The sequence below is a fragment of the Malassezia sympodialis genome, genomic scaffold, assembly GCF_000349305.1.
Source record: "Malassezia sympodialis ATCC 42132 genomic scaffold, msy_sf_2, whole genome shotgun sequence".
NCBI lineage: Eukaryota > Fungi > Basidiomycota > Malasseziomycetes > Malasseziales > Malasseziaceae > Malassezia > Malassezia sympodialis.
In genome coordinates, this window is record NW_017387800.1 from 343,930 (window position 1) to 371,859 (window position 27,930).

At 62.4% G+C, this 27,930-nt stretch overlaps 17 protein-coding genes across 17 annotated transcripts; 9 read left to right on the forward strand and 8 right to left on the reverse strand.

The window, feature by feature from the left end:
• Positions 1–104: 104 nt before the first annotated feature.
• Positions 105–1,406, reverse strand: MSY001_0493 (uncharacterized protein; the record flags this gene model as incomplete). Its single annotated transcript, XM_018885580.1, has 1 exon — positions 105–1,406. One exon carries the CDS (start codon positions 1,404–1,406, stop codon positions 105–107), a length of 1,302 nt encoding a protein of 433 aa, XP_018739121.1.
• Positions 1,407–2,053: 647 nt separating this feature from the next.
• Positions 2,054–4,519, reverse strand: MSY001_0494 (uncharacterized protein; the record flags this gene model as incomplete). Its single annotated transcript, XM_018885581.1, has 5 exons — positions 2,054–2,860; positions 2,936–3,668; positions 3,779–3,852; positions 3,965–4,250; positions 4,464–4,519. The coding sequence occupies 5 exons, from the start codon at positions 4,517–4,519 to the stop codon at positions 2,054–2,056; spliced, it is 1,956 nt and encodes a 651-aa protein (XP_018739122.1).
• An 87-nt stretch (positions 4,520–4,606) lies between these two features.
• On the forward strand, positions 4,607–5,111 carry MSY001_0495 (uncharacterized protein; the record flags this gene model as incomplete). The annotated part of the gene is made up of 3 exons (XM_018885582.1): positions 4,607–4,826; positions 4,853–5,000; positions 5,024–5,111. The coding sequence occupies 3 exons, from the start codon at positions 4,607–4,609 to the stop codon at positions 5,109–5,111; spliced, it is 456 nt and encodes a 151-aa protein (XP_018739123.1).
• A 72-nt stretch (positions 5,112–5,183) lies between these two features.
• MSY001_0496 (uncharacterized protein) lies at positions 5,184–5,580 on the forward strand (the record flags this gene model as incomplete). Its single annotated transcript, XM_018885583.1, has 3 exons — positions 5,184–5,230; positions 5,262–5,409; positions 5,434–5,580. 3 exons carry the CDS (start codon positions 5,184–5,186, stop codon positions 5,578–5,580), a joined length of 342 nt encoding a protein of 113 aa, XP_018739124.1.
• A 2,291-nt stretch (positions 5,581–7,871) lies between these two features.
• MSY001_0497 (uncharacterized protein) lies at positions 7,872–8,513 on the forward strand (the record flags this gene model as incomplete). Its single annotated transcript, XM_018885584.1, has 1 exon — positions 7,872–8,513. The coding sequence occupies one exon, from the start codon at positions 7,872–7,874 to the stop codon at positions 8,511–8,513; it is 642 nt and encodes a 213-aa protein (XP_018739125.1).
• An 835-nt stretch (positions 8,514–9,348) lies between these two features.
• On the forward strand, positions 9,349–10,961 carry MSY001_0498 (uncharacterized protein; the record flags this gene model as incomplete). The annotated part of the gene is made up of 2 exons (XM_018885585.1): positions 9,349–9,515; positions 9,539–10,961. 2 exons carry the CDS (start codon positions 9,349–9,351, stop codon positions 10,959–10,961), a joined length of 1,590 nt encoding a protein of 529 aa, XP_018739126.1.
• Positions 10,962–11,323: 362 nt separating this feature from the next.
• MSY001_0499 (uncharacterized protein) lies at positions 11,324–11,711 on the reverse strand (the record flags this gene model as incomplete). Its single annotated transcript, XM_018885586.1, is given in 2 exon segments — positions 11,324–11,372; positions 11,389–11,711. The coding sequence occupies 2 exon segments, from the start codon at positions 11,709–11,711 to the stop codon at positions 11,324–11,326; spliced, it is 372 nt and encodes a 123-aa protein (XP_018739127.1).
• A 536-nt stretch (positions 11,712–12,247) lies between these two features.
• MSY001_0500 (uncharacterized protein) lies at positions 12,248–13,833 on the reverse strand (the record flags this gene model as incomplete). The annotated part of the gene is made up of 2 exons (XM_018885588.1): positions 12,248–13,293; positions 13,317–13,833. The coding sequence occupies 2 exons, from the start codon at positions 13,831–13,833 to the stop codon at positions 12,248–12,250; spliced, it is 1,563 nt and encodes a 520-aa protein (XP_018739128.1).
• Positions 13,834–13,923: 90 nt separating this feature from the next.
• Positions 13,924–14,854, forward strand: MSY001_0501 (uncharacterized protein; the record flags this gene model as incomplete). The annotated part of the gene is made up of 3 exons (XM_018885589.1): positions 13,924–14,058; positions 14,083–14,811; positions 14,843–14,854. The coding sequence occupies 3 exons, from the start codon at positions 13,924–13,926 to the stop codon at positions 14,852–14,854; spliced, it is 876 nt and encodes a 291-aa protein (XP_018739129.1).
• A 50-nt stretch (positions 14,855–14,904) lies between these two features.
• On the reverse strand, positions 14,905–15,907 carry MSY001_0502 (uncharacterized protein; the record flags this gene model as incomplete). The annotated part of the gene is made up of 3 exons (XM_018885590.1): positions 14,905–14,953; positions 14,977–15,622; positions 15,646–15,907. The coding sequence occupies 3 exons, from the start codon at positions 15,905–15,907 to the stop codon at positions 14,905–14,907; spliced, it is 957 nt and encodes a 318-aa protein (XP_018739130.1).
• A 117-nt stretch (positions 15,908–16,024) lies between these two features.
• On the forward strand, positions 16,025–17,109 carry MSY001_0503 (uncharacterized protein; the record flags this gene model as incomplete). Its single annotated transcript, XM_018885591.1, has 7 exons — positions 16,025–16,064; positions 16,090–16,251; positions 16,276–16,315; positions 16,382–16,511; positions 16,538–16,673; positions 16,711–16,926; positions 16,976–17,109. The coding sequence occupies 7 exons, from the start codon at positions 16,025–16,027 to the stop codon at positions 17,107–17,109; spliced, it is 858 nt and encodes a 285-aa protein (XP_018739131.1).
• Positions 17,110–17,191: 82 nt separating this feature from the next.
• MSY001_0504 (uncharacterized protein) lies at positions 17,192–18,199 on the reverse strand (the record flags this gene model as incomplete). Its single annotated transcript, XM_018885592.1, has 1 exon — positions 17,192–18,199. One exon carries the CDS (start codon positions 18,197–18,199, stop codon positions 17,192–17,194), a length of 1,008 nt encoding a protein of 335 aa, XP_018739132.1.
• A 142-nt stretch (positions 18,200–18,341) lies between these two features.
• MSY001_0505 (uncharacterized protein) lies at positions 18,342–19,727 on the forward strand (the record flags this gene model as incomplete). The annotated part of the gene is given in 2 exon segments (XM_018885593.1): positions 18,342–19,651; positions 19,670–19,727. The coding sequence occupies 2 exon segments, from the start codon at positions 18,342–18,344 to the stop codon at positions 19,725–19,727; spliced, it is 1,368 nt and encodes a 455-aa protein (XP_018739133.1).
• Positions 19,728–19,737: 10 nt separating this feature from the next.
• MSY001_0506 (uncharacterized protein) lies at positions 19,738–21,620 on the reverse strand (the record flags this gene model as incomplete). The annotated part of the gene is made up of 3 exons (XM_018885594.1): positions 19,738–19,900; positions 19,966–20,547; positions 20,602–21,620. 3 exons carry the CDS (start codon positions 21,618–21,620, stop codon positions 19,738–19,740), a joined length of 1,764 nt encoding a protein of 587 aa, XP_018739134.1.
• Positions 21,621–22,077: 457 nt separating this feature from the next.
• MSY001_0507 (uncharacterized protein) lies at positions 22,078–22,643 on the forward strand (the record flags this gene model as incomplete). The annotated part of the gene is made up of 2 exons (XM_018885595.1): positions 22,078–22,086; positions 22,116–22,643. 2 exons carry the CDS (start codon positions 22,078–22,080, stop codon positions 22,641–22,643), a joined length of 537 nt encoding a protein of 178 aa, XP_018739135.1.
• Positions 22,644–22,651: 8 nt separating this feature from the next.
• Positions 22,652–23,818, reverse strand: MSY001_0508 (uncharacterized protein; the record flags this gene model as incomplete). Its single annotated transcript, XM_018885596.1, has 1 exon — positions 22,652–23,818. The coding sequence occupies one exon, from the start codon at positions 23,816–23,818 to the stop codon at positions 22,652–22,654; it is 1,167 nt and encodes a 388-aa protein (XP_018739136.1).
• Positions 23,819–23,926: 108 nt separating this feature from the next.
• On the forward strand, positions 23,927–27,880 carry MSY001_0509 (uncharacterized protein; the record flags this gene model as incomplete). The annotated part of the gene is made up of 2 exons (XM_018885597.1): positions 23,927–24,032; positions 24,057–27,880. The coding sequence occupies 2 exons, from the start codon at positions 23,927–23,929 to the stop codon at positions 27,878–27,880; spliced, it is 3,930 nt and encodes a 1,309-aa protein (XP_018739137.1).
• Positions 27,881–27,930: the final 50 nt, after the last annotated feature.

A 27,930-nucleotide genomic window follows, 5' to 3' on the forward strand; every position in this document is an offset into this window, starting at 1 on the left:
AAAAGGTATCATTTTCTATGGCGCCGGTGCATCAACACCAGTCTAGATCCGTATGAAGCGCGTTGAGTACTATACATAGAGGGTGTTGACCATTTGCGCGAAGCTTAGTAGCGGTAGTGGTCCGCCTTGTAGGGGCCCTCGACAGGGATGTCAAGATAGTCCGACTGAACCTTGGTCAGCTGGGTCAGCTTGACGTTGAGCTTGGCAAGGTGGGCACGTGCGACCTCCTCATCCAGGGTCTTGGGGAGCATGTAAACCTGGCCGCGCTGGTACTTGCCCTCCTTGTCATTCCAGAGGGTGATCTGAGCCAGCGTCTGGTTGCAGAACGAGGCGCTCATGATGAACGAGGGGTGGCCAGTGGCACAGCCCAGGTTCACGAGACGGCCCTCAGCCAGCAGAATGACGTGGCGGCCGTTAGGGAGAGTGTAGCGGTCGACCTGAGGCTTGATGTTGACCACCTCCTTGGCAATCTTCTTGAGGCCGGCCACATCAATTTCAATGTCAAAGTGGCCAATGTTGCAAACAATGGCGTCCTCCGGCATCATCTCAAAGTGCTTGGTGGTAATAATGTCGCGGTTTCCGGTGGTGGTCACGAACACCTGCGCCTCAGAAGCCACCTCGTCCATGAGACCAACCTGGTAGCCGGCCATCGAGGCTTGGAGGGCGTTGATAGGGTCAATCTCCGTCACAATAACACGGCAGCCGTACGAGCGAAGAGACTCGGCACAGCCCTTACCCACGTCACCGAAACCGGCCACGACGGCGACCTTACCGCCAAGCATGACATCCGTGGCACGCTTGATACCGTCGACAAGCGACTCACGGCAGCCGTAGTAGTTGTCGAACTTGGACTTGGTGACCGAGTCGTTCACATTGATGGCAGGCACCTTGAGCTCGCCCTTCTTGACGGCCATGTACAGGTGGTGCACACCGGTCGTGGTCTCTTCCGAGAGACCGCGGATGTTCTCCAGGAGCTGGGGGTACTTGTTGTGGATGGTCCAGGTCAGGTCACCACCATCGTCGAGGATCATGTTCAGAGGCTCACCGTTGGGGAAGGCATGGAGGGTCTGCTCAATGCACCAGTTGTACTCCTCCTCAGTCTCACCCTTCCAAGCGAACACAGGCACACCGGCAGCGGCAATGGCAGCAGCAGCATGGTCCTGAGTCGAGAAAATGTTGCACGACGACCACGAGACCTGAGCACCAAGCGCAACAAGAGTCTCGATCAGCACAGCAGTCTGGATGGTCATGTGCAAACAGCCCGCAATACGCGCGCCCTTCAGGGGCTGCGAGGGGCCGTACTTCTCACGGATGGACATGAGACCGGGCATCTCACCCTCGGCAATCTGGATTTCCTTGCGACCGAAAGCAGCAAGCGAGATATCAGCGACCTTGTAGTTCGACATCGTGGTAGGAAACTAGGAATCAACGGAGAGTGCGGGCGGAGATTCTACGAAGACGCAGGACGTGCGCCGCGTGTCGAGAGCGCCAGCGTGCACGACCAAGGCACCACGTGCACGACGTGCATAGAAGCCACATGCAGAAGCCACGTGATAAGGTACTAGGGCGGTCGCGACAGGTTTCTTCGCAACAGGCTCGTTGGTATGCCGAGGCAGGGGGGGGCGGCCGACGAGCGCCGGCGCCCACGATCGGCATGCGAGCTTGCTGAGCTAGTCCAATACCACTGCCAATTGCAACAAAATCGTATACTGTGCCAACCGGTAGAACGTGTTTTTCGCAAATGCGCCCGCCGTCCGTCGGTCGAGGTGACCCACTTGGTGCAATATACCCCGGAGGGCGTTCCGTACCTGCCTTCACATCTTGCGTGAGTGGCTCCGAGTGTCTCACACATGCAGAGAGATGTTGTAGGTGGGCGGGCTGTCGCACTTTACGCTTACCGAGTCGAAATTAATTTGCGATGTTCCTTGTGTATCGAGTCAGCATTGTCAGAACTGCCCCATCTAGGAGTCGGCCATGCGCTCCCACGCAAGGTCTTTAGACGGGACAAATGGGGCTATATCAACAAATTTCATGCCACGTCTTACTAACCATTCTATTGCTTCATATCAGTAGTCATGGCTGATGGGCGCGGCACATTGGGTATGTAGGCTCGGATAGAGAGAATCAGCGAGTTGACTTCCGTAGCAGACAGTGTGGAGCCGTATTGTGGACCGGCCATATCTTGCCACTCGACCCAGGTATTGCACAGACTCGCGACACAAGCGTCCTTTTCGGCAGAGTCGACAAGGTCAGAGGGCCACGAGCTGGCTTCATGCCCGAGGGCCTGAAGATGCAGACGGATCACACCATAGTAGGCAAAGTCCACAATATTCGCAGGCACGTTTCCTTTGGCATACGTATGCGCCAAGACTAGACGGAATTCGTCAAAGAAGTCGAACAGCCGTGCTCGATCACCACGTTTTGTTCCGTAACCCACGCCACTAGCTTCGTAGAGGCCAATCGCATACATGGCCAACGGCGGAAGGGTCGGAGGAAGAGATTCATCGCGCGGCGTTGTGGTAGGCGCATCAGTGAGCAAGTCGGCTAATAGGGCTAGCCCCGCTTCCAAATAGCCTTCGAGAAATAGGGCCCGTGCAGCGTGTGATGCCACTGTCGATCGCGGTACCGCTCCAATCTCACAAGCATCGCGTACGACAACCCGCACCATGGAAGGCATGCCGTGCGAGAGGCACGCACGCAAAAAGGGCTCAAGCTGAGATTCAGGCAGGCTACGGCCTGTGGCGAGCCAGTCGTGGTACAAACGTACCGCCCATCTCAAATCTCCCTGGTGCTGACACGCGTGGGAAAGGAGCCAAGCAAAGGTAGACGCCGAGCGAAAGGGAAGGGCCTCTGTTTGGTCCTGACGTGCGTATTCATACAAAGACAGACACATGGAAAAGTGCCGCAAGTGCGCATGTAGGCGAAACAAAAGAACCAAGTGGTCCCATCGCAGTACGTGCTCATCTTGCCGTGAAAGAATTTGCTGCGTGAGAGACGACATATAGTTGGTCCATGGTGGCATGGAAGACGGCGCACGGTCATGCAGCGCTTGAATTACAGCGTCGGGGATACATAGTGGGTGGGGCGCTATGCGACCGTTTTGCATCACTTGCAGCGCACGAATCCACTCGCCGTACATTTGCTCGTCGGCCTCCATACCAACCTGCTGCATGTCTTCCATCACGCGCCATGCCAGGAAAAGGGCTGTGTGAGGAATAATACGCGCACGAGCAATCCATGTGAGCGATGTGATCGTAGCAGCATAAACGTCGAACGGAATGTCCGTATCATGGGTATCAAGCAGTTGCAAAGCGGCGCGTGGATCGCTCATTTTGCAGAGAACCACCACTGCACGTTGGTGCATGTAGCGGGGACGCAAACGGCATGTGTCAAGAATGTGGGCGGCCAGAGCATCCGAGCCATCCAAGGTGCGCGGCAGGTGGGGAATACACAGCTGGACGTGCGCTGGGCCACTGCTTCCTAGTAGTTGCTGTACCAGTACATGCTTGATAGGAAGCTTTTCAGAAAATGCAGAGCGAAGAGCCTCCCATGCAAGAAACAAAGCCTCGGGCATCTTGCTGGACCGATACCACTCGAGTGCTTCGCTAATCACGGCAGAGTATGGCTGACCAGCTCCGACAGGGTCAGATGGCTTGTCCTTGCACGCGCTATAACGCAGCAAAAGTGGTCGAAGGCAGTCAACAGCCTTAAGGCGGGCGAGGCGAAATAGCAGACGGCCAAGAAGATCACCGTCAATAGCACACGGCTCACTAATCACATGCAAAAGCTGCTCAGCCTGTTGGCGACGCCGCGCTGGTCGTTCAGCTTCTGGAATGGAATGATCGATACGTTCTGCGCGTTTTAGCAATAAATACACAAGGCGATGATACATGTGCTTGGGGATCGTACGAGTAGGGAATAAACTCGCATGCATACGCATTAGCTCCAAGAGCTGTTCACACACAGTATCCAAACGCTGGTATAAACCCTCGGCAGGTAGCGAGGACGGTCCTTCTGCGACAAGTGACCAAAGTGATGCCCACACTGTGTGTGGAAGAACTTTAGCGTGGCGTCGCAGAAGCTCCATGGCGGTCACAGAGTCGTGCTGCTCGAGAGCGTGTATCATAACAGGTGTAGCAGATGACGAGGATGTCTCGAATTCCAGGACAGGTTTTTGGAATGGCGTCCAGTATCGCGTAAATGTTGCGACCTTGGACGAGGAAGCCTGTTCAGACGAAGTCGCATCAGCGCTGTGCAGCCAGGCGGCAGTGTGTGCGGCACGCGTAGTATGCCAGGGTGTATGTGAGAAACGTGGCGGCCACAAGGAAAGTGGTCGTGCAAACCACCTGCTATTGGGGCACCCCATGCATGAGACCCACACACGCCAACTTGGCGCGATGAACGCCGCCGTTCGTGGGCGAGCGAAGCGGAGGGGTGGATGACGTAGCATTTAGTCAGAGGACCGACGCGCCATCGCGACGCGTTGCGGCGTCGTCTGGACCCTGTCTGTATGAGCCATTTATCGCGAGCAAGAGCGCGGCGCACGCCGTCGTTTGGTGCGTCGCAGGTGCTAGCAGGTACCAGCTACTCTGCGTCTCGCTCCAATATGCCAGTCGTGGAGCTATCAGAGGACCAGCGCCAAGAGATCCGCGAAGCCTTTGATCTGTTCGACACTGATAAGGATGGTGCCGTGGACTACCATGAGCTTAAGGTGGCTATGCGCGCCCTGGGATTTGACCTGAAAAAGTCAGAGGTTCTCGAGATTCTGCGAGACAATGATGCTACGGGCACAGGCCTCATGGAGTGGCCAGCATTCAACCGTGTTTGTACGTGAGTGCATGCTGACATGCAGTGACGGAGCGCATTGCCTCGCGTGATCCACGGGAAGAGATTCTACGCGCGTTTGCCCTCTTTGATGAGGACAATACGGGCAAGATTAGCTTGCGCAATCTCAAGCGTGTCGCCAAAGAACTAGGTGAGAACCTCGACGACGAGGAGCTGTACGTTCATGCACTAACCCCAGCCAAGCTATGATTGATGAGTTCGATCTCGATCAAGATGGCGAGATCAGTGAGCACGAGTTTCTGCAGATCATGATGGACGAGCCATAGTGCCCATGTAGAACACACCTCCACTGCTAGCAGAGCGGCGGGCCACGCCCGGTCGACCGTTCCTGTGCGAGCATGACGGCCGGGCGGAACCAATATTATGAATTTTACCGTCAAAGCAGGTGCGTAGGTTTTGTTGGCTCATATTATTAGCATTGGCATGCAGCTGACGGATGCGTTGGATGAGCTCATCCAGTCCGGTCATATCAATCCCATCTTGGCGATGAAGGTGCTGGAGCAGTTCGACAAGTCGATTTCCGAGACGCTGGCCACCCACGTCAAGTCTAAAGGCAATATTAAGGTGCGTACGGGTATCTAATGGCAGGGACATCTTCATAACTACCGACTCTGTGACGAGGTGTGGACCTTTATTATCAAGAATGCCATGTTCAGGTTGGACAATGGGGAGATGCTCCCTGTGGAAAAAGCAAAGATTGTCGCATGCAAGCTCGGGGAGGGTAGCAACCGATAAAATGAATAGTTATCTACATGATTTGTATATAGACCGCCTATTAGGGGAGGACAGCTTCTTCTGCGGTCGGGATACTAGAGAAGGAAGCTGTAGGGACCACGGCCGGCGCATTGGCTGCCGTGGCGGGGGGCAAGATTGGAAATGTAGGTGAATGCATTGTAGATAAGGCCGCTGCCGCTGCCATCGAGTCCATTGGAGGGCTCGATATTGCTTTTAGAGTGTCCGCTGGGTCAGGTAGCAAGGTGGCCGGCTCCGCAGAAACAACGACCGAAGGTGTAGGGCCGCTTGGGCTGGCCGGCATCGGCATATTGGGCAGTGGCGAAATGGGAAAAGTATTTTGCAAGGGCGACCCCAGTATTGCGTTGCTTGTGGTCGGCGTCGTGGGCGACGACGAAGTGACAAGCGGCGCTGACACCGGCACAGAGAGGGAGCCCGATAAGACGTTGGGGACCAACGTCGAGGATATTGGCGAAATGCTACCCGTCGAGGCAGAGCGCCCTCTAGCAGGAATGGATACGGGTGAGAGCGCGCCGGGAGAGGGCACAGGTGACGCAAGCGGCATGGGCTGCGTCGTTGATATACTGGATGCTGTAGGCACAGGAAGGGACGGACTCAGTGAAAACTCGTTCCCAGCGGGCGACATAATCGAAAATGGTGGATTATGCTCCGTTGATGACTGAGCAGAAACGGTAGGATAGAGATGGCTCTGGCTCATAATCGCGTCAGCCATGGGCGCCGCCATAGAGTGCGTCGCGAAGCGAGAGTTATGCGGCATAGACGCCAACACGCTCGCTAAGTGATGGTCATAGCTGGAGCCGGCAGGCCCAGTGTCAACCTCGCTGGAACTGCGCCTTTTCCGAGCACGCCGATGCACCCCCGGACGACTGCCGCCGCCACTACCGCGGCTAGGGGGCACATGGTGCGGGTTACCTGTGGCTTCGAGTGTCATAGTCGACCCGTCCTTGTTCCGTCTTCGGCGCTGAGTAAGTGAGCGCGCGTATCGAAGCCCACAGGCATTGCAAAGCTAATGTCAGAAATGAATACGTACGGTCTTGTGCCCAGATGGCCCGCGGCGCCACTCGGGACTGTCTTTGCGCCCACAGCTCGTGCAACGCTTGACTGGTTCGGAGAATGACGATGCAAGTGCTTCCTTTTGAGAGGAATCGAGTGGTGCGATGGACACGGGCCGTATTTTTGGAGCCACAGCAGGCGCGTTCAGTAGCGTCGAACGGGTCGACGTAGGCGCTACTGGTGGATGGGGATGATTGGCCAGGCTGGTCAGGGGTCGTGGTGCCGCGGCAGGGGCCAAATCTGGTGGACGGAGATAGAAGCACGCGAGCAGTATGGACCCGCAGGGAATTAGGACACTGTCTGCTGTCAGTGTACGACCTGTCACGGAGAGGGTATGAGACGCATGTAGTCGTTCCGTGCAGGTGGCGTCAGGCTTGATATTCGCATGCTGGGCGAGCTTCGCCAAGTCGCAAGCATTGTAGGAGGTTGGCGGCGGCCAGCTGAGAAGAATTTGGCGCGGCAGCGACGTCGAAAGTATTTGGAACACATACGATACAGGCACTGTCTCCTCCAAAGACGTGCGGCAAAGCTCGTGCCACAATCTGTGGATCTCAGTAAGGTCCATTGTGCCAGGCAGGAGGCCACATCCTAGTCCCCTTGACCCAGGCTCGACCTGATGGAAAAAGCAAAGGGATAGGTGACGCCCCATTCTGTTTACGACGATATCGGTGATCAAATATTCGGTCGGTGCGGACCCATGCAGTTTCGCACGCATAGCGGCAATAGAGGCATACCTGCAGCGTATGACACTCCCAAAGAGGGTACGCGTTTGCGCCATGTTGCGTAGTTGTGTAAGTATGCGAGGCCGATCGTCCGGGCACACAAAGTCAACAACGGAGCGGTGATGTAGCCTGGGTGCCATAGCGGCAAGTTCTCGTGACGCTCTCGGGTCCAAGTACACGTATTCGAGGCCATCAGAGGTATCAGAGCACACTGCCCACGCACATGGCACGGGCAATGGGGATGGCGTGGATGATACGACCGTCCCCCCTTGGACAGCCGGCAGGCCTGTACGGACGTCCACGGGAAACGGGCAGGCTGGCACGCCTGAAGGAGGCGCTAACTCTCTTTCCATCGGAGCCGTCTGTGGGTCCTGACCCACAGGCGAGGCTGCCTCGTGCTTGAGCATGCCACGAGGCCAGATATGCCGAGAGATCAACGAGGCAGATGCGCTGTATGACATAATATCTTGAGGCGCGCGCGACGCCTTGGCGCGATTCATGCGCATTCCCATTCATACGGGCGGCGCGCCTGGGCATGGACTGAGCGGTGATGTTCCGCCTCCTCTAGTGCGCCTGAGTCCGGATGGAGAGCTAGTGCTAGTCGAGCTACAGGGCTCCCTGGAGATGGATGGGTCTGACGTTCATGGCGACCATGTCCTGGGGACATTGACGTTCCCTGCGGGGCGCGAGAACCAGCCGGTCTTGCAGATTTCGCACCACCGACTCGAGGGCACTTTCGTGAAGCTGCGTCGTCCTCTTGCGGTGATGGTGAAGCAGACGCAGGCACCTTCGCCTACCACTCCGTCGTCGCCGAATCCTTTTACTTCGCCGCCAAGCTCGCCGCCAGCGTCACCTACCTTGGCCCGAAAGCGTGCGCGAACATCGGAGAGCGATGCGGCGCCTGCCCGGACGTCTCGTCCGCCGGCTACTGCGCTTAGCAGCAGTCCGATGCCGCCGCCGCCCGTGCGCTGGTCGGATGGGCACATGGACTTTTCGTCGCCGAATGTGCGAGCTGGCGCCGGGCCGCGCCGTCCACCTATGACGTCATACAAGGTTGTGACTCTCGTGCGCCAAAAGCTGCTTTTCTCCAAGCGGCCAGAGCCGATCGTCAAGTTGACCAATGCAGATACCCTACAGTAGTTCTACGCGGCGCTGATGCAGCAAGGAGCGCACGGCGCTATATGGCACAAGGTGGATCGTGCCGCGCAATAGCGGTATCATCTCGCCACTGGGTGAGTGATGGGGACCTACTCGGGAAGTGTAAGGGTGCCGCCGTCCTCGCGGCCATACACGAACACGGGTGTATCGAGCGATGGCGCGACCACTGCATCAGTAGATGAGACGTACGCATGCCACCAGGCGCCCTCGGTAACGATGTGCCTGGCGCCGGATCGTCAAGACCGCGCATGCTCTCTGGGAGGAACTGCAGAACGGAGGTCGAAAGGTGGTCGGCAAGCAGCTGGGCGTACCGCTTGACGTACCCCCGCTCCATGTCCGATAAACGCAGCTGCTCTGTGCGCTCACGCACGATATAGGAGGCATGCTTTTCCAGCTGGAGTCAGTAGTAGCACCTACCTTGTCGAGGCGCGTGCGCAGGTAGCTGCGCAGCAGCCACCGGCAGCGATCCGCGTCGAGCTGCACGAGATTCAGGCGGAAGTGTTCTTCGTCCGAGGTCGCTGCATCACTCATGAGCGAGTCAAGAATGGCCTGCTGCTGCTGCAGCTGGTCCATAACGGTATCCACGAGGTCGCCGGGCCACGGCAGCAGCTCTGGCGACCCGCGCTCATTGAGCCACGCGTGAGTAAGCTGGTGGATCGCAGGCCGATCATCAGCTTCCACAGGCACCTCGTTCACAGGGAGAGGCGGCGCCGGGGCCGGCGTGTCCTCGTCGTCACTGAGCGCGTACCTCGCATGTGACATGGCACGACAGAGCGGCGGCCGAGCGCGGCAGTGCGCAGCGCTCCCTCCACTCACCATGGCCGACCTAGTACCGGTGCTCACGCTCCCGGAGATCTACTCGCCGCTCATGCGCTCGCGCGAGACGGAGCGATGGAGGGAGCTAGAGACCAAGTTTTCAAAGATGTTCCATCACAAACCTGCGTTTATTGCACGCGCACCTGGGCGCGTGAACATGATTGGAGAGTGCGTAGGCGATGCTGACCCAGGCACATTGATACCACGGGCTACAGTGTGTTTCCCATGGCGATTGAGCGCGACGTTCTCATGGCGGCTTCGTATGTGCCGGCTCCTGGGCCCCTGCGTGTCGAGCTGGCAAACGTTTCGTCACGCTTTTCCCACACGAGCTTCTCGTGCGACCTGACACAGCCTAACTCGCTCGGGATGGCGAACAAGATGGCGCACCGTTGGTCGAACTACTTTAAAGTCGCGCTGCGTGGCCTTCTAGATGATATACCCCAGGAGGTCTTGAAGAATGCGCATGGTGTGCTGTATGTGCTTGTCGACGGCACGATCCCCCCGGAGAGCAGTCTTAGCTCGAGTGCCGCTATGACCACAGCGAGCTCCCTGGTCGTGCTCACGGCCTTTGGAATGCGGGATCATATTGGGCGGGCGCATCTAACGGAGCGGGCTATATCCAGTGAGCGCTTGATTGGCGTTAGCACGGGCGGCATGGACCAGGCCGTATCGGTGTTTGGCGAGATGGGCAAGGCGATCTTTGTGTCGTTTGTGCCGTCGCTCCGCACGGAGCCGATCCTGATGCCGCACTGGAATGACTACCTGTTCCTCGTCTCCAACACGCTCGTGCAGTCGGATAAAAAGGCGAATGCGCCGACGCAGTACAATTTGCGTGTCGTTGAGACGCGTATCGCCAGCTACCTGCTGCGCCGTGAGCTTGGCGTGCAGATCCCGTCGCCGCCCCAGTTCCCATCGTCGCTGCGCGCGGTTGCTGACGCCTACTGGGCGGCGAACCCTTATGCGCTGAAGGAAATGATGACTGCGTACAGCGACGTGCGTGCCGCGTACAACGACGCAGGGAAAGAGGTAGCACAGCTCCAGGCCATGCTCAACCTCGTTGAAACCACCCTGCCTCGCCGCGGCCTCACGCAGGAGGAGCTCGAGCAGCTGACAGGCCTTACATCGGCGGCGTTCCACGACGAGTTCCTCAGCCAGGCGCCAGTGCATGCCTCGCACTTTTACCCGCATCACCGCGCTTTCCACGTGTTCTCGGAAGCGCAGCGTGTACTCCGTTTCCGCTCCATTTGCGACGCAACAACTAAGAAACTCGAGTCCGGCGAGGCCTGTGATGTGCACGGTGCCTACCAGCGACTCGGCCACCTTATGAACGAGAGTCACGAGAGCCTGAAACACATGTACGACTGTAGCTGCCCCGAGCTCGACTGTGTCGTGCAAATTGCGCGCCAGGCTGGCGCACTTGGCGCACGGCTCACGGGTGCGGGTTGGGGCGGCAGTGCAGTGCACCTCGTGCCCCGTGAGCGCCTGGATGCTGTCACGACCGCCCTGCGCCGCTCGTACTACTCGATGCGGATCGGGTACATGACGGAAGATGACCTTTCCGAGGCCTTGTTTGTTACGCACCCGGCGCAGGGTGCTTGTATTGTCATGTGTTAGCTATAAGAAAGGATTACGACTCCGCGGCATCATTGACGCTGGCTCCGTTCGCGTCGGCTGCGCCGGCCAAATCGTCGGCGAGGCATGGGTATAGAAGGGGGGCATAGATACGGGCGGAGGAGGTCGTAAGAGGGGAGCAAACGGCGCTTGGGCGGACCACGGCGGTAGAAGAGGCGCCTGCGCTGCTGCTGATGCCGACGGTGCACGCTCCATGGCAGGTGCAGGAGGGGTTGTAGCGTTCGCTGAAGCAGCAGGGTTGTGCTCTGGCAGCGGATCAGCGGTCGACGCCGGCGGCGCTTGCACAGGAGCAGTGGCCACCGGCCTGGGCAAAGTGTGCGCGCGTCGGGACGCTGATAGATGCGCTAGGCCCTGGTTGCGGAGCGCCAAGCGGACGTACTTGTCCCGCACATACTGGATCCACTCGTACGATGCCTTCTCCGACTCGACAGGTGCGGGAAACAGCTGAGGTGCCGGCACAAAGTGTGCGTTGCTTTTTTCGTTCCCAACAGCGCGCATATGCTGGACGTGTGCGCTCGTCCATACGTCGTACGCAATAGAGCGTACCTGCGACAGCGGCGGGCCCAGATGACGATGAGCGGCCGCACAATCTTTACAGAGGAATATCCCGAGGTGCAAGTTGGCCCACCTCGGTGCTGATGTGTGGCAGTCCGCACATCGTTGGTTACCTGGCTCTTGGACGAGCGCGTGCAACGCCTGCCGCAGCCGTTCCTGCTGTGCCTGGCTGGACATGCGCGGTGGAGCAATGCGTGTGGCGTCACTGGGGCGGCCGACACAGTCCAATCATATTTATTATTTCTGACTAAGATCTGAGTGTCAAGCTTTTGGAAGATGTGATTCGATTCGTGCACATTAAATGCAACGCGCAGAACGCCACCGTTCACTAATGCCAGCCTCTCCGACACCGATCCCAGCTCGGACGCGGCCCCGTGACCCCCTAGAGGCGTCTGTGCCTCAGTACACGGCACCTCGCTCGCCGTTGACCTACTATACTCCGGCCTCCTTTCATATGTCGACGCATGGATCCACCATGTACGTGCCATCCGTCCAATCCATGTCCCTAGCGCAAGAGGGCTGGCAGCGCGCCGAGCCTGCGTACCGTGGCGCGAGCGTCTCGCCAGCGTGGACCCCCTAGCATGTGACATCGACCTCAAAAATACGCAAGCATCTATATGCAGTGTCCGCAGGGATACCGTTACGATACGAAAAGCCCTGCCAGCCCATGCAAGTACGACGATGCGCCATCATGCTCCCACGCGTCACGCCAACTACGGCACGTCAGCAGAGCTCGGCATAGTGGGCTCGGCTGGAGGTGCCACTGTATCCGTGGCAGGCTCCGCCCGGCCCGCCTGCGCCGCCGCCAGGCGCGCCTGCGCCATCTTGTACTCAGCCTCGACACGATCGAGTTGCTTTTTCATATCCAGCGCACCAGCCACAGCCCCCAAAAGCATTTCCCACTTTTCCACATTCGTCGCAGTAGGGTACACGAGCCGCGCACCCATAGGAGGATGTAGCTCTGCGAGCGCTTGCATCACGCGCGTGTACTGATTAGGTCGGAACGTGAGCATACGCGTCGAGCGTAGGTAGGCACCATGGTGCGCGTGTGCCTCGGCCTTGGTCGACCCCGACGACGGTGCCGCCACAGGCGGCAACACAGATGGCGTGCCGATCAGGTTGGGGTACGGCGTGCGCAGTACATGGGGGCTCGTCGTAGAGAAACGTGTAATGCCATGCTGTGCATCGAACAGCTGCTGCTTCGGGTCCTTGACCTTGCCAGCAGCCGCCACCGAGTCAGAGCGGCGACGCTTGAGCTTCTTGGCGCTGTCCGCCGATGCATCCTCTGTCGCACTGCCCGGCGGCCACACAAGACCGGCACCGACCGCAGCGACCGTCGCGGATGAGCAAGTCGGCAGTCCTTCGCGGCCGCCCAGAAGACGCAGCAAATCGTCGCGCTCCTTAGCAAACTTGGCTTCGTTTTGCTCGAGGCGGCGCGCCTCGACATACAGCGCTTCTTCCTCTGCGAGCTGCTCGGGCGTGCGCGAAAAGAGTGTTTGCACCGCACGCTTGCGCTCCATCTCCTGCTGGCGGTCGTACGCGTATGTCTGCAGCTGCGCCTGCCGCGCCTCAATGTCTTCGTTGCTGATGCGCTCGCGCAGCAACCGCCGGCAGATCGTGTAGTACCGTGCCTTGAGGTCCTCGATGCTGCGCGTACGGCCAGGCCACTCGTAGCGGTCGGCGATCACAATAAAGCGCAGATCATACGTCTCGCACATCTCAATCAAATAGTCTGTCTCTTCGCGTGACCAGTCGTCGTCTGCGTAAGTGGCACGTACGCACCTGCCAAGTACTGGGTATATTCATCGGTGGTGTAGTGGAACACCTGGGACGCAGTGTTGTACGGGGCCCATACAGCGTCGAGAGGGGCCTCATCGTCGTTCTGAGAAGCATTCGGGTCCAGAGGGCGCCAGTGATGCAGCACGAGACCTCGGGGCGACGCTGCCTCCTCCCCCTGCAGGTCCGACTCGGCCGGCGTGTCGCGCCGTGCGGGATTGCGGAACGGCGTCCACATCCATTTGCGGACGTGTGCCGTGTGCGCCCTGCGCTGGAACTTGGGCTGAAAGGCATGCCCACTGCCTGGGCCCTCGCTACCGGGCCCGTCGGCCTGGCCCATGACGAGGCTAGGCGCGTTCGGCCCTAGGAGCGCATACAGCTCACGAGACATGCCCTCCGGTCGCTGCTTGGGGCGCGCATCGCCCGGAAGAATTGGTGGGGCACGCACGGGAGCGCGGCTAGGCCCAGGCTCCTGCGTACGCTTAGGGAGCGAGAGGATATCGCGCACGTCGTGCGAGCTCATGGGCGAGGCGAAAGCCGTCGTCGCGGCGCGGCGACGACGTACCGCACGTGACGCCTGGGGCAGCACTCGCCGCTGGGGAGCCAGACCCTCATGAGCCGTGCGTGGACTGCGGAGGCGTTCTATACTCAGTTCGAGGAGCCGCCCGCACTCGCGGAGTATACGCAGCATGTGCGTGAGTTTGTTGCGCGGCATGATGCCGAGAACCGCAACGTGGTGCTCATAACGGTGCGTGTGTGGCGCTAACGGCAGAGTGGCGGAACGACCGTGCCGCTCGAGAAGAATGTAGTGCGCTTTCTCGACAACTTTTCCGCGGGCACGCGAGGGGCTGCGTCTGCCGAGTACTTCCTCGAGGCAGGCTATGCGGTCATTTTCATGTCGCGGCAGCACTCGCAGTTCCCGTTTACGCGGTGGTACTCACACACGACGAACCCGCTGTTCGACCTGCTCAAGGAGCCCGCGGAAGGCGAAGACACGGTGAGTGTGAGCCAGGACCATGTCCAGGGGCTCTTACCGATCCTGCGTGCCTACCACCAGGCAACGCGGCGCGGCCGCCTGCTCACTGTGCCCTTCGTCACGGTGACCGAGTACCTGTTCCTGCTACGGAACGTCAGCCAGGCAATGGCACCGCTAGGCCACCGCGGCATGCACTACCTGGCCGCGGCAGTGAGCGACTTTTTCGTGCCGGCCGACAAGCTGTCGGAGCACAAGATCCAGTCGAGCGACCAGTCGCTGACGCTGCGGCTGGAGCCGGTGCCCAAGGTGCTCGGCACGCTCGTCGACTCGTGGGCGCCTGACGCCTACGTCGTCAGCTTCAAGCTCGAGACCGACGGCGACCTGCTCATACCCAAGGCAGAGAGCTCGCTGCGTAAGTACGGCCACCAGCTGGTTATCGGCAACCTGCTGCAGCGGCGCAAGTACGAGATTGTCCTGGTCGAGCCCCACGACCATACGTGGATCCGCCTGCCTACGCCGCCTGCGGTGCCACCGCACGAGATTGAGCGCGACATAGTCGCGGCGATAGCAGAGCGCCACCAGGCGTGGATCGCATCGGTGTAGTACTACAACGAGGTATCATGAACGCGCGCTGTCTGGCGCAACGAGGCGCCGCACGGCGTCGTGGCTGTGTAAGGCGGCGCAACGTACCCATACGCATGGTCCAGAAGCTCATCGAGCGTCTCACGACACTGCCGTGTAAGAGCCGCCTCCTCCTCTTGCAGCGCCTGCACGGTCTGGAGCCACTGCTCGCGCCGCTGCAGGAGATGCTGCAGCTTTGCCTTGGCCACGAGGTACGCCTTGGGCGCCTGCGCCGGCACAGCGTCGCCCAGCTCGAGCTCCGTATCGGATGGTGGCTCGGTCGCTGGCATGTGCGAGAGCAGCTGCTCCATATCGACGGCCTCCTGCGCCGGTGTTAGCCACCGGCTGTCCTCGGCGGCGCGCTGTATGAGCACGGCAAACGCCGTCTCGGCCTCCATCGCGCGGCGCTCGCCCTCGGCATAGTCGGCCATCTCGTCATGGATGGTATCGCGCGACTCGTCGCCGTCGCCGCTGGCCGACATGGTGCGTGCTTGTCCGGCCGGCGGCGTATTGTGCTGCACGCGCATGTGCTTGGCGAGCGCGTCGGAGCGCGTAAACGACTTGTCACACTCGGGGCGGGGGCAGGTAAACGGCTTCTCACCGGTATGGCTGCGCAGGTGGCTCAGCAGCGCAAAGCGCGACGTCTGGCTCTTGCCTTTGCGGGGGCAGCCCGTCCACTCGCACGCATAGCGCGACTTGTGGATGCCAATGTGGACTGGGTCAGTGGCGGCCACGTACAAGAGTGCAGGTGCGCAATGAAGGGCTGCAGGTCGGTAAATGTCTCGCCACAGTCTTCCCATAGGCAGCGGACCTCAGGGGCGGGCTCGGGTGAGCCGCCCGGCTCAGCGGCCGACGCGCCCTTGTCGTCCTGCTCATCCTCCATCTCCGCTTCGGACTCGGACGTCGAGATGGCATCCCAATCAAATGATTTCGTGGGCGTGGGGGGCGCAGGAAACGCCGCCATGCTCGTGGCCCGGTCCTCGTCCATGGGCCGTGACATGGGGTAGAAACGGGCACCGTGAAGGCAGCGGCGAGCCGCGAAGCGAGGCAGGATCTGACATAAGCCCCTGCGCCCCAGACCCGCACGCCGCGGCGCACGTCCTGCCATCCGCGCGCGATGCCGCCCCCGGGTCACCCGCTGCGTGCACGCGCGATTGGTCTGTATAAGGAGGTAGGTGCAAGGTCTGACGCAGCTCCATCGCCTGGGGCGCGAGTACCCCGACCCCAACTACCATTTTTTGCCCAAGCTGCGCGCCATGTTCCGCAAAAATGCGCACCTGACCGACACTCAGGAGATTGAAAGCAAGCTGGCACTCGCCGAGTTTGTCAAGCGCGAGACGGAAAGTACGTGGCGTGCGCTGACAGCAGCGCTGTACCGACTCAAAAAGTACCGCACGCTGCGCCGCCGGTACGTGAGCGCCACTGACGCCAGCTACGTGGAACAAGGGCCCTAGCGGTGCTGTCGTATGTAGAGATCTGTTTCATCATGGTCGCACGGCCGCAAAGCCTGCCACCGCGCGACGGCTGCGCCACAGCACCACCGCTACCGCGGAGCCGTGGCGCGAGTCTCACTCCTCCACATGACCATCCCCGACTACTACGGCGTACGTAGCACGCAGGCGCTGACCAGATCCTTGGCGTACCGCCGACGGCATCCCAGGAAGCCATCAAGAAAGCGTACCAGCGCGAGTCGCTGCGCTCGCATCCTGACCGCTTTCCGAATGCGACGCCCGAGGAAACGCACGCTCACACGCAGCGCTTCCAGAGTGTCGCCGATGCATGTACGTGGGGCGGCTAACCCAGACTATATGCTCTCGGACCCTGCGCGGCGCGCCGAATACGACAGCATGCGCACACAACAGGGCTACGCAAGCAGTGCCGACGACGCGTCGACGCAAGACGAGAGTGCGCGTTTCTTCCGCATGTTTGGCAGGGGCGGCCCGAGCGAGCAGCCCCAAGCGCAGGGTCTCTTTGCGGATGTGTGGGAAGAGATGCTGCGCCCGGAGGTCGAGCACCACAGTACGTCGCGATACTTACGCAGCGCCGTTCTGGGGAGCATCGGGTACAGTCGCCGGGTTTGTGCTGGGCTATATTCTGGCCAATTGGCCGGGTGGTACGTACAAGCCACTGACGCAGCGCTGGGTGGTGCCACGATCGGGAACCGGCTCGGCGCCGTGCGCGACGCCAAGGGGCAGTCGGTGAGCGAGGTGTTCCTGCGCATGTCCAGCAGCGAGCGCGCGCGCATCTTGCGCGCGCTGGCCGTCAAAGTGCTGGGCTCGTTCTCCTAGGCGTGGTCATGCTCCATGCGCGGCAGCGGCATGCGCCAGAACTCGGGCCACACGAAGCGACGCTGGATCAGCAGGCGCAGCTGCGACAAAAGGAGCTCCTCCATCTTTGGCACATCGTGCAGCTTGCTCTTGGAGCCCAGCACGCTGGACACATGGGCGTCCAGCACAAAGTCGGGATACATGCACACACGCAGCTCCAAGCCTTCGAGCGGGTCCTGTTCCGTACCGCATGGCCCCACCTCCATCGCGACCGTTCCGGCGAGCCGTTCCACACGCAGGCACATAGCCACCGCAAGCGACCCCAGATGCCAGGGCCGCACACGAAAGTGCAGCTGGGTATCGAGGCCGACACACAGTAGATCCTTGTACTCCAAGTCCACCTCGAGCCGCAGGCAGCGCGGGTCGTTCGAGGGGCGGATGCGCGCGTTGGATAGCGTAGGATAGCCCGTGCCCAGGTCCACGTCCGTCACAGTTATGCCGCTCAGCAGGTCGTGCGTGCGGCCCTCAACCGCCGCATTGAGCGCGCGCTCCAGCAGGTGCTTGGCCGCCGCCTTTTCGGCGCTGCTCATGGACGGCAAGGTATCAGCGTCGGCATCTTTGCGCGGCTCCTCTTGGTCCGACTGCAATATACTCTGTCGGTAGTGCAGGCACAGCTGCGCTAGCAGCACATTGAGCCAGGTCAGCGTCTCGGGCGCGTGCGCCGGCAGCTCATAGTCCAGGCGGTGCAGCATATCGAGAAGGCACGCCTGCGAGCCCTGCTCGTATGGAACGCGCAGTGTCGAATGGCTAGACGGCATGGGGGGGCACCGCGCGTCGAGCGAGGCCTGGATCAGGCGCGTGCGCTCGCGCAGCGCAGCGAGTCGCTTGGCATGCGTCGCTGGCTTCGTCTCGATGAAAAAGTAGCGAAAGAGCAGCAGGAGAATCGTCACCAAGACAAGCTGGCCCGCAACGAAGCCCTGGAGAAACGCCACGGACCCGGGCGGGAACGTCGCTGAGACCACCATCGCTGAGCCTCCGGGCCGGCGGGGCAGGCGTCGGTGTGGAGGCGAAGCAGGTCCGTCGGCCGCGACGCGAGTGGCATCGATGGAGGAGGACGCGCCGCGCGCTGCACCCGCGCCAGAGGGCATCGAGGCGCCCCCCCCCTCGATGCCGGTCCTTGTCGAAGCGCCGGGCGTACGTGCGGACCTTGGTCTCGCGCATGGCACGCCCGAGTCGCCCGGGCCGCGCGAGACGCACTTGGCGTCGGTGCCGTCGCATCGCGTGCCGCCCGGCTTCCGTGGGCCTATACCGCGCGATGGCGACGCGGAAGACACAATGCCAGCTCCATCCTGGACGCCTATGTGTGCGGATGCCAGCCTGGGCACGACGCCGCATCTGCCGATGAACAAGGGCGGCTGGCGGTACATGGCCGCAGGCCCCGCGGCGCAGATGCTGCCCACGACTGTGTACCGCACACTGGATATTGCGCCGGCCTGTGTGCACTGGTCATGGCAGGATCGAAGCGCCTTTACACGCATTAGTGCCGATGCCATGGTCGTCGGCACAGACAAAGGGTACCGCAGCGCCCGCACCAACGTGGGCGTGCGACAGGGCGCATGGTACGTGGAGCTCGAAGTGCTGCCGCCCGATGCATCGAGCGAGCCGCCCGTGCCGATGCGCGATGGGCCACATGTGCGCGTCGGCTGGGGCCGCCGTGAAGCGTCGCTCAATGCGCCTGTCGGCTGGGACGCCTACAGCTACGGCCTGCGCGATCAGACGGGCGCATGCGTGACACAGTCGCGCCTCGCACCCCTTGGCCGCGCGTTTGGACCTGGCGACGTGGTCGGCCTGTACATCCGCCTGCCGCCGCACGACGCGGCGCTGCGGCCCGGCACAGAGCGCCGCATCGCCCAGAAGCGCATCCCGATCCGGTATCGGGGACAACTCTACTTTGAAAGTCTCGAGTATGCACCGACGCGTGCGATGGAGGCGCTCATGGAGCAGCAGCGGCGCGGTGGCCTGGGGTGGGACGCGCATGCAGCGCCGCCTGACGAGAAGCGCGCGCGCCCTTCGCGTGCGCCGGCGCCGCACGACACGCAGCGCCCAGCGCCGCCGACGCTGCCTGACAGCTGCATTGGCTTCGTGGTCAATGGCGAGCCGCAGGGCATAGCGTTTGCGGACCTGTTCGACTTCCGCCCGCCGGTCGCGCGGACAAAGAAGAAAAAAGAGGAGATCTCGACGTATGCGAGCGTGAGCACGATTCTCAAGAGCCGCCAAAATGAGTACGATGACGGGATGCTGGGCTACTATGTCATGGCGTCCATGTACGGAGGCGCGCGCGTGCGATTGCGTGCCGACACATTCCGATACCCGCCACCCGCCGACTTGGAGGACGCGCTGTGGCGCGCTGGTGCAGCGCCCGGCGTGGAGCGCGCCCAGCAAAAGGCGGCCCCAGCATGGCGCCCACTGGCAGAGCGGTACGCTGAATGGTGCAGCGAGGCAGCGGCTCTGGACCGCGACGACGACGCACTAGCGGCGAGCGCGGCGAGCTAGTGGCCCGGCGCTACTTGGCCTTGTCGTCAATCACGATGTTCTTTTCGAGCACGCCGCCATCCGCCTCGCTCGGCATCGCATCAAACGGCTTGGCGCGCTGCGCAATCAGAGCCACAAGCTCGTGGGCGACATCACCCTGGATGTGGATTTCGTCAATGCCGGGGTGCTGCACGCTCTGCGTCACCGAGGCGCCCGTAGCGAAGCGCGAGCTCAGGCTGGTGTAAGTAGTGCAACGTACCCTTTGGCGATGACCTTGAGCGCTGGCATGGGCGGCGAGAACTGGTGCAGTCCGTGGATGCAGGTAATGACCTTGCGCTTCGTGCGCGCGACACGCGACAGCACAATTTTGGAGGCGGCCAGCTGGGCACGCTCCTTTTCGGCCTTCGCGGCCGCCTTGCGCTCCTTCTTCGCACTCTCGCGCTCGAGCGACTCGGCCTGCTCGGTCGTGAGCGACTTGAGCTTGTCTTCCAGCGCCTCGTCCGAGTACAGCTGGCGGAACAAGTCCGGGTCCTTCGCCTCTAGGTTCGCCTTGCAACGCGAGAGCGACGAGCCGTATTCACAGTACTCGTAAGGAAACGAGCAGATCTCACAGTAGCGCACGGGGCGCGCTACGAAGCGGTCACTGCCGGCGTCCACGGGCGCCGCCACGTCGGCACTCATCGTGTCGCTCGTCCGACCTGCGGCGGCGGTACTTGGCACGTGATATCTACGGCAGGGCGGCGAGCTTGGCAACGGCGCGCCGGAAGAGGCCCACGTTGTAATCCTGGGGTGAGTGGGCGCGACGTACGAGAATGCTCGTGTGGCTCGCCTGTATGTGGCCCTGTATGACAGCCAAAAGGCCCAGGTGACTGAACGGTTATGCGCGAATACGTACCTGTCAAGCTGCCAAAATGCGACGGTCGTGTCAGAGGTGAACTGCACAACGCTCGTGGACCATGTGCGTGCGTGCGCCGGCGCATCCGCCGTCTGGACGTCGCTCTCCGTCTGGTACAGCTCCGTGAACTGACGCAGGAAGCGGATGTATTGGTACATGACGTCGAAGAGCGACAGGTCAAAGGGCGACGTGTCGCACGCCACGAACGTGCGGCTCGGTATGTCAAAAAGATAGGCCTTCTCAAACTGGCATGTAGAGCACAGTAGATTGCACGCGGTCTCAAGTGCTTCGGTGAGCGAGACCATGCGCACAGAGGGCGACGCCGGGTTCGGCTCGTTCAGGCCCTGGAGCAGTTGCTGTTGGATGCGCGAGAAGGCAACAAACACACTCGAGTCAAAGATGGACGTCAAGTAGAACTTGATGTTCACTTGCCGATCAAGATCGACAGGCTCGCCGTTGTCCTGGAGCTCGTGCGACGAGTCAATAAGGCCTTCCATCACACGCTGCTCAATATCGCGCTGGGTATCGTACTTGTAGTCTTCGCTTAGGCCGTCGACCTTGTTAATGAATACGTGAAATTGTATCGCCTTGTTGCAGCTGAACACAGTAACGACCACCTGGTTTAGTTTCGTGACTGCATCAAAGTAGTCGTCCTGCGCATCTATCACGAAGATGACGGCACACACGTCCGCCCAGGGAATATCGAGGTCCGCAAGGCCCGGCGCGGGCCCGGCGGCGAGCGCCCCCCCGGAGAATGACATCAAAGAGCTGCCAGGCACGTCCCAGAGCTGCAGCCTCTGGAACGTGTGTGTGTTGATCTTTTGTATGCGCATCGTGGGGGTCAAGAAGAGGGTATCGTTCGGCAGGTACGACTCGTATACGACCTTGCAGAGACTCGACTTACCCGCACGCCGTGGGCCGAGGAGAACAACTTTGGGTGTGTGCACGTCGTTGGTCGACCCCACATCGCTGATAGCAGACGCAGCGCACGAGCCGACGGGGCCCTCCGCGCCGACCATCGTGGACAGCAGCAGCGACCGAACCGCCACCTCCGCTCCCACACCGCTTAGTCATCGTTGCCACCATCCGATAGCGGTCACCACGCAAGACATGGTAGCGCTGCGCGCGTTCTTGGGGGTATCACAAGACCCTGGGTCTCTATAGATGGCCATAGTACTCGGAACGTACCAAAGGGCGCGCCGGAAGTCGGCGCCCCCGGTGGAACGTGCCCGGCCACGATGGGGCGTAGATGGAAATAAGTTTGCTAGGAGCGGCAGGCGCTCGGCGAGCCACCCGCCCAGTCGACGACGATGGCGACGAGGAAAAAGGTCCTTCTGAAGGTGCGCGCTTTACATGTTGCGAGCTAACATACTAGGTGATCGTACGTATGCTTCGCTGACGGCCGCAGATCTTGGGTGACTCTGGGTAGGTGGCTATCGCTCACGCAAGGGTCGGCAAGACGTCGCTCATGAACCAATGTGTGTGGTGCGAGCTAACATGAAGATGTAAACAAGCGTTTTTCGGCGGCGTATAAGGCGACGATCGGTGCTGATTTCCTCACGCGCGAGGTCGTCGTGGACGGGCGCGTTGTGACGATGCAGCTGTGGGACACGGCCGGGCAGGAGCGCTTCCAGTCGCTGGGCGTGGCGTTCTACCGCGGCGCCGACTGCTGCGTGCTTGTGTACGATGTGAACAACCCCAAGAGCTTCGAGACGCTCGACAGCTGGCGCGACGAGTTCCTGATCCAGGCAAGCCCCCACGACCCCGATAACTTCCCGTTCGTCGTGCTGGGCAACAAGATCGACGTCGAGGAGAGCAAGCGCGCTGTCTCGCAAAAGCGCGCCATGTCCTGGTGCCAGAGCAAGGGCAACATCCCGTACTTCGAGACATCGGCCAAGGAGGCCATCAACGTCGAGCAGGCATTCCAGACTATTGCGAAGAATGCACTGCAACAGGAGGCCGAGGCGGAACTCTATGCAGACTACCCCGACCCCATTCGGATCGATGCGGCCAACCCCCGCGCGTCCGGCTGCAATTGCTAGATATAGACCTACACACCAGCGGCCCGCTTCACCTCGTCGGCAAACGAGATCGCTTCCCCTTCGTCGGCAGGCGCGGCCGTCTCCCCGACCTCCCAGCGACGGAGAGCCGCCACGCGGAGACCGTCTGCGGCACCCGCATGCGCCTCGGACCACTGCTGCAGCGCATCCGAGACGAGCGCCTCGGCGGCCTCCGGTGCGAGACCTGCCGCAGGCAGCAGCATCGCGAATGGCTGCGCTAGCAGCGCGGTGCTTGGTGCGCCGTCCTCGCCCGGCGCACCATCAATCGACGTCGTCGGGAAGCCGGCTGCCTGTCGTGCCAGCGAGCGCGCAAGAGCGCGCGAGCGCTGCACGAGTGGGTCGTCCTGTGCCGCTGCCCGCGAGGCAAGCGCTGCAACGCGTCCACGCGCGCTCAATACGAGCAGGCTCGCGACTCGCCCACTCGTGAACGACGCTGTGACAGGCACATCCAGCGCTGGTGGCGCAGCCGCAGCGCCATGCGCAAACGAACCACACAGCAGCGTGTCGGACGGCGAGGGCGCCAGAGAGGTAGCACGAGCCAGGGCAACCTTTTCGCCGAGGCGCGCGACAAGGGCGGAGATGCCCTGGCGCACCGTCTGCACTTCAGTGGGAGGCGCGCCGTCAAAGGGCATGAGCGGGCAGTCGAGGAGCACGTCGAGGGGCACATCGGTCATGGGGCCCTCGCGGGGCACCGCCGCGTCATGGAGCATCGGGAGCCACGCAGCCGTGTGCGCAATATCGCGAGCCAGTGCCCCAAACAGCTCGTTGCGCGCAACAAAGTCCGTCTCGCAGTTCAGTTCGACGATGGCAGCACGTGCACCGGCACCAAGAAGACCATCCGACAGGGTGCACAATCCGATAACGCCGTCTGCCGCCGTACGCGACGCCACCTTGGCTTCGCGCTTGGCGCCTTCTGCGGCGCGGTGTCTCTCGAGCCAAGCAATAGCGAGCGGCACATGGTCCGTGTCGGGCGTTTCAGCCGGGCGCGAGGCAACGAGCGCCTCGCGCGCCTTGAGTAGGGATGTGCCAGGCACCGCCTTACGGAGCTCGGCAATAGCCTGGATCGAGGGCCGCGCTGGCTCCCAAGCACGTGCTGTGCTGGAGAACGCGCGCGGCAGCCACGGGCGAGCAGCGAGCGCGGGGCGAATGAAGAGCATGCGAGACGAGGAGCGGCGTGTGGAGTCGCGCCAGCGATGTTAGATCACGTGATGAAAACCGCACGGCGAGACGGCGCGCCGCCCGCCGCCGCAGCGACCGAGCGATCGATGAGTGACACCGGCGTGCTGCAGCGACTGGGCGATGCACAAAAGGTGATCGCCAAGTGGTGCCAGCCGCGTGCGCTCGCGCTCCCAGATATCAAGGCGCGCCTCCGTACGTAACGCCGCCTAACCCCAGCTCCGCGTGATGCGCCGTACGAGGAGCACTCGCAGCCGGACGATGCCTGGGCCGGCTTCCGCGTGCAGCGGCGCCTGCCGATCCCCAGCATGGTGTTTGAGACGATTACGAGTCGCGCGCCCGTGGCCACTCTCGCCCTCTTTCCCGAGATCGGGCGCGCGTGCATCACGGTCGACCATCGTCTGTACCTGTGGGACTATGCGCATGGGTACGTGGCCTTTCCTGACCCCAGAAACAACGCATTTGAGCACCATGAGCTGCCATCTGACGAGCTCATCCTCTCTGTTGGCCTCGTGCGCGCGCGCCCCGGCGTGTTTATCGACGCCATCCAGCACGTTCTCGTCCTCTCGACCGGCCCGACCGCCACCGAGGGCCGCCGCGTCTTGCTGCTGGGCGTCGAGGTGCTCCAGGCGCCCGTCAACGAGGCTGCCGGCATCAAGCTGTACGAAACAGCCATGAGCGCCTCGACGAACGGCGTGGCGATGCGCAACATCCAGGGCACCGAGCAAGGTCGCGTGTTTTGCCTGGGCAGCGACCACTGCGTGCACGAGCTCGTGTACCAGGCGCAGGAGAGCTTGTTCCGCTCACGCTGCTATATGTACAACGTGACACAGCCGCACCTCGCAAATCTCCTTCCGTCGTTCTTCCGCCACGAAAAGCGGACCCGCCTCATCACCGTCGACAGTGCGCGCCAGTTGCTGTATGTACTGCGCGACGGGGATCAGATCGACGTGTACTCGCTGCCGTCGCGCGATTCTTCCCGTGCACCCGTCCATACCGGCAGCATGTACGGCGTCGCGCGCCAGGCCGGCCTCCTGCACTCGCAACAGGAAGTCGGGCCGATCGTTTGGCTCGGCCCTACAGAGCCGGACACGCGCTCGAGTGTCTGCCTCGTGGCCGTGACGGAGCGTGGCTACCGTATCTACCTGGACGACTTTCAGCGCCGCTCGTGGGCGCAGCTCGCAGTGCGTGCGCCCCCCGGCGCTGCCCCCCGCGGCGCAGCGCCTGGCCCGCCCGGCCTTCCCCTGTTCGCCGGTGCGCCGAGCACGGCGCCTGCCGCTCCGGCGCAACGCGCCACAGGCGCTCTGTACGCGCGCGGCGTGTTTTTGTGCGCGATGAGCACGGGCGATACGGGGTCTGTGCTCTACGCCGTCGGTGCGCCGGTGCCTGCGGCCAACACGACGCTGACGTACGCAGCAGGCGTGGGTGCCGCGTGGCAGGAAGGCGCGACGCGTGCGCCGCTCGGGACTGGCGCGAGTGCGCCGGTGCTGGCCGAGGCACGGCCTGGGCCCCCCGCGGACGCGAGTGGCGCAACGCTGCGCCCCTGTGTTGCGCAAACCACAAGTCCGGCACGCGTGTTCCTCGTGCTCGACTCGAACGGGCTGACCGAGCTTGTGGAGCGGCGCCCGGCGGACGTGCTGGCGAGCCTGCTGGGCAGTGCTGCCGCAACAGGGGCGGTCTCGACGGCGCCGCCGATTGTCGACTTTTTCAGCCGGTACGGCCCCGTGGAAGCGTGTCTGTGTGCACTGGTGCTCGGTGCGCGCAACGCCCATGTGGTGCCCCACGAGCGCGACGAGGTGGCGCAGGCCATCCGCGTGTTCTGTGGGCCGCTCGGTGCGTGGCCCGCGGAGCAGCGGGTGCCGGGCCTGGGCGGCGGCAGCAAGTCGGCACGATACGAGGCACTCGCGTGCTACATGGCGTGCGTGCTGCGCGGCGTGTGGTCCGAGCCGCTCGTGCCCGCGGACTTTTGGCGTGCGGGTGCGCGCGCCACGAGCCCGCCGCTCGTGGCGCGTGGTGCGCTGGCCGCTGTGCTGTCAGACCTCGCGCCGCTGCACGCCTTTCTGCAGCGGCACTCGCAGCTGCTGGACGATGAGCGCACGGACGTGGGACAGCTGCAAGCGCTGTGCCAGCGCACGATGGAAGCATGCCAGTTTGTGCTGTTCCTCGCGGACCACAATATGCGTGCGATGGGCGATGCGCTCCCGGCCGATACGCGCACGCGGCTCACGCAGCTCTCGCTGGCGGACCTCGTGACGACCGCGGACGGGCGGCGCGTCGCCAACGAACTGGTGACGGCCCTGATCGAGTCGCAGAGCGGCGCGCGTGCGAGTGTCGATGCGATGGCCGAGGCGCTGCAGGCGCGGTGTGCGGGCTTTTGCAGTGCTGACGATGTGCGGCAGTACAAGGCGTCCGAGTGCCTGCGCAACGCGACCGAGCTGGATCGGCGCCTGCGCGCAGAAGATGGTGCGCTGAGTGGCGCCGCGCCGCGCCGCACCGCCGTCGACGAGCAGCTAAGTGCGAGTTTGCACCTGCTGCTTCCGAGCGCCGCGCAGCTGCCGCTCGAGAAGCTGGAGCATGTGTGTGCGACGTACCAGCAGCTGCGATACGTGCGGGGCGTCGTGTCACTGGCCCTCGCGTGTGCGCGCGCGGCCGATCCAGCGGACATGGCCGTCGCGTTCCGTGCGGATGGGTGCCCTGCCGATGAGCTGGCATCGCCGCGCCAAGGCGCGTATGCGCTGCGCCGGCGGATGTATGCGCTGGTCCTGCAGGCGTTGCAGGTACTCAAGGACGAGGCGGCGCCGTCGTACGACGAGGCCCTGGCGCTTGCGACGCAGAGCGACGATGCGCTCTTCCATGAGGAGCTGTACACGGCGCTGGTGGCTGCGCAGCGCACCGATGAGCTGCTGGCGCTGCGCACGCCGTTCTTGGCCGACTTTCTACAGGGCACGCCAGTGCTGCTGGGCGGCGAGCCGCTGGACGTGTATGAGCGGCGGCTGCGCGACCTGCTGTGGCAATGGTATGTGCGGCAGGGCGACTGCCTCGCCGCCGCCGAGACGCTCGATGCGCTGGCACACACAGAGGCGTATGCGCTGCGCCTGCACGAGCGGATCGAGTACCTGGCGCTGGCCGTCGGCAACGTCAAGTCGGTGCGTCCGTCGGCGGCGACGCATGTGCCGGACCTGGTGGCGTTTGCGACGCAGCTGGAGGAGGACCTCGAAGTGGCGCAGGTGCAGGCCAAGGTGCTGAGTGCGCTGCCGGCCGTCGATGCGGCGGAGTGGGAGCCCGCGGAGCGCGAGCGTCTCGCGCATGCCGCGCACGAGCTGGACATGACGCTGCTGGACATGACGACGCTGTACAAGGAGCTGGCAGAGCCACTCGGTCTCCTAGAAGAGCAGCTGCTCATCATCCACACGGCGCAGTACCAGGACACAGCGCTCGTCGCCCAGATTTGGGAGGCGCTCCTCGCGCGCGAGCACAATGCCAGTGCGCCGGCGCAAGCGCACCAGGCGGTCGCGGCGCTCGTGACGGACGTGTACGTGCGCCTGGGCGGCTCAGAGACTGCGTGCCCCCTCGAGCTCGTGCTGGGCCTGCTCGAGCGGTACGCGTACGACACCGAGAGCGCCGTGCAGGGCGAGACGCCCGCGCCGTCGGCGCTCGAGTGGCATGCCTTCCGCACGCTCTCGTCCAAGGCGCCCCTCCTGCGCGTGGGATGGGCGCCCCTCGTGCTTCTCGAGGCGGGCGCGCCCGCCGATGCGCTCTTTTCCGTTATGCAAGGCCTCCTGGCCAAGGCGCCTCCCCCCTGGAACACGACGAGTGGCGTTGGGTTCCTGCTGCCCGACCTGATCGAGCTGGCCGAGGCGTGGGTGCGCGACGTCGAGCAGAGTGTGCGGCCTGTGGCGTTCCCCGCGCACCAGGTCGACCAAGCGCTCAACGACGCGGTGCTCCAACTCCACACACGTAGGTACGTGCGCGCGCACGACGCGCTCGACCGCCGCCTCGAGCAGGTGCAGGCGCTTGTGCAGCGCGTGCGCCGATCCTTATAGCGTCTCACCTCCACCTGCCATGCGCCGCGCGCTCGTCGCGTACGACGACC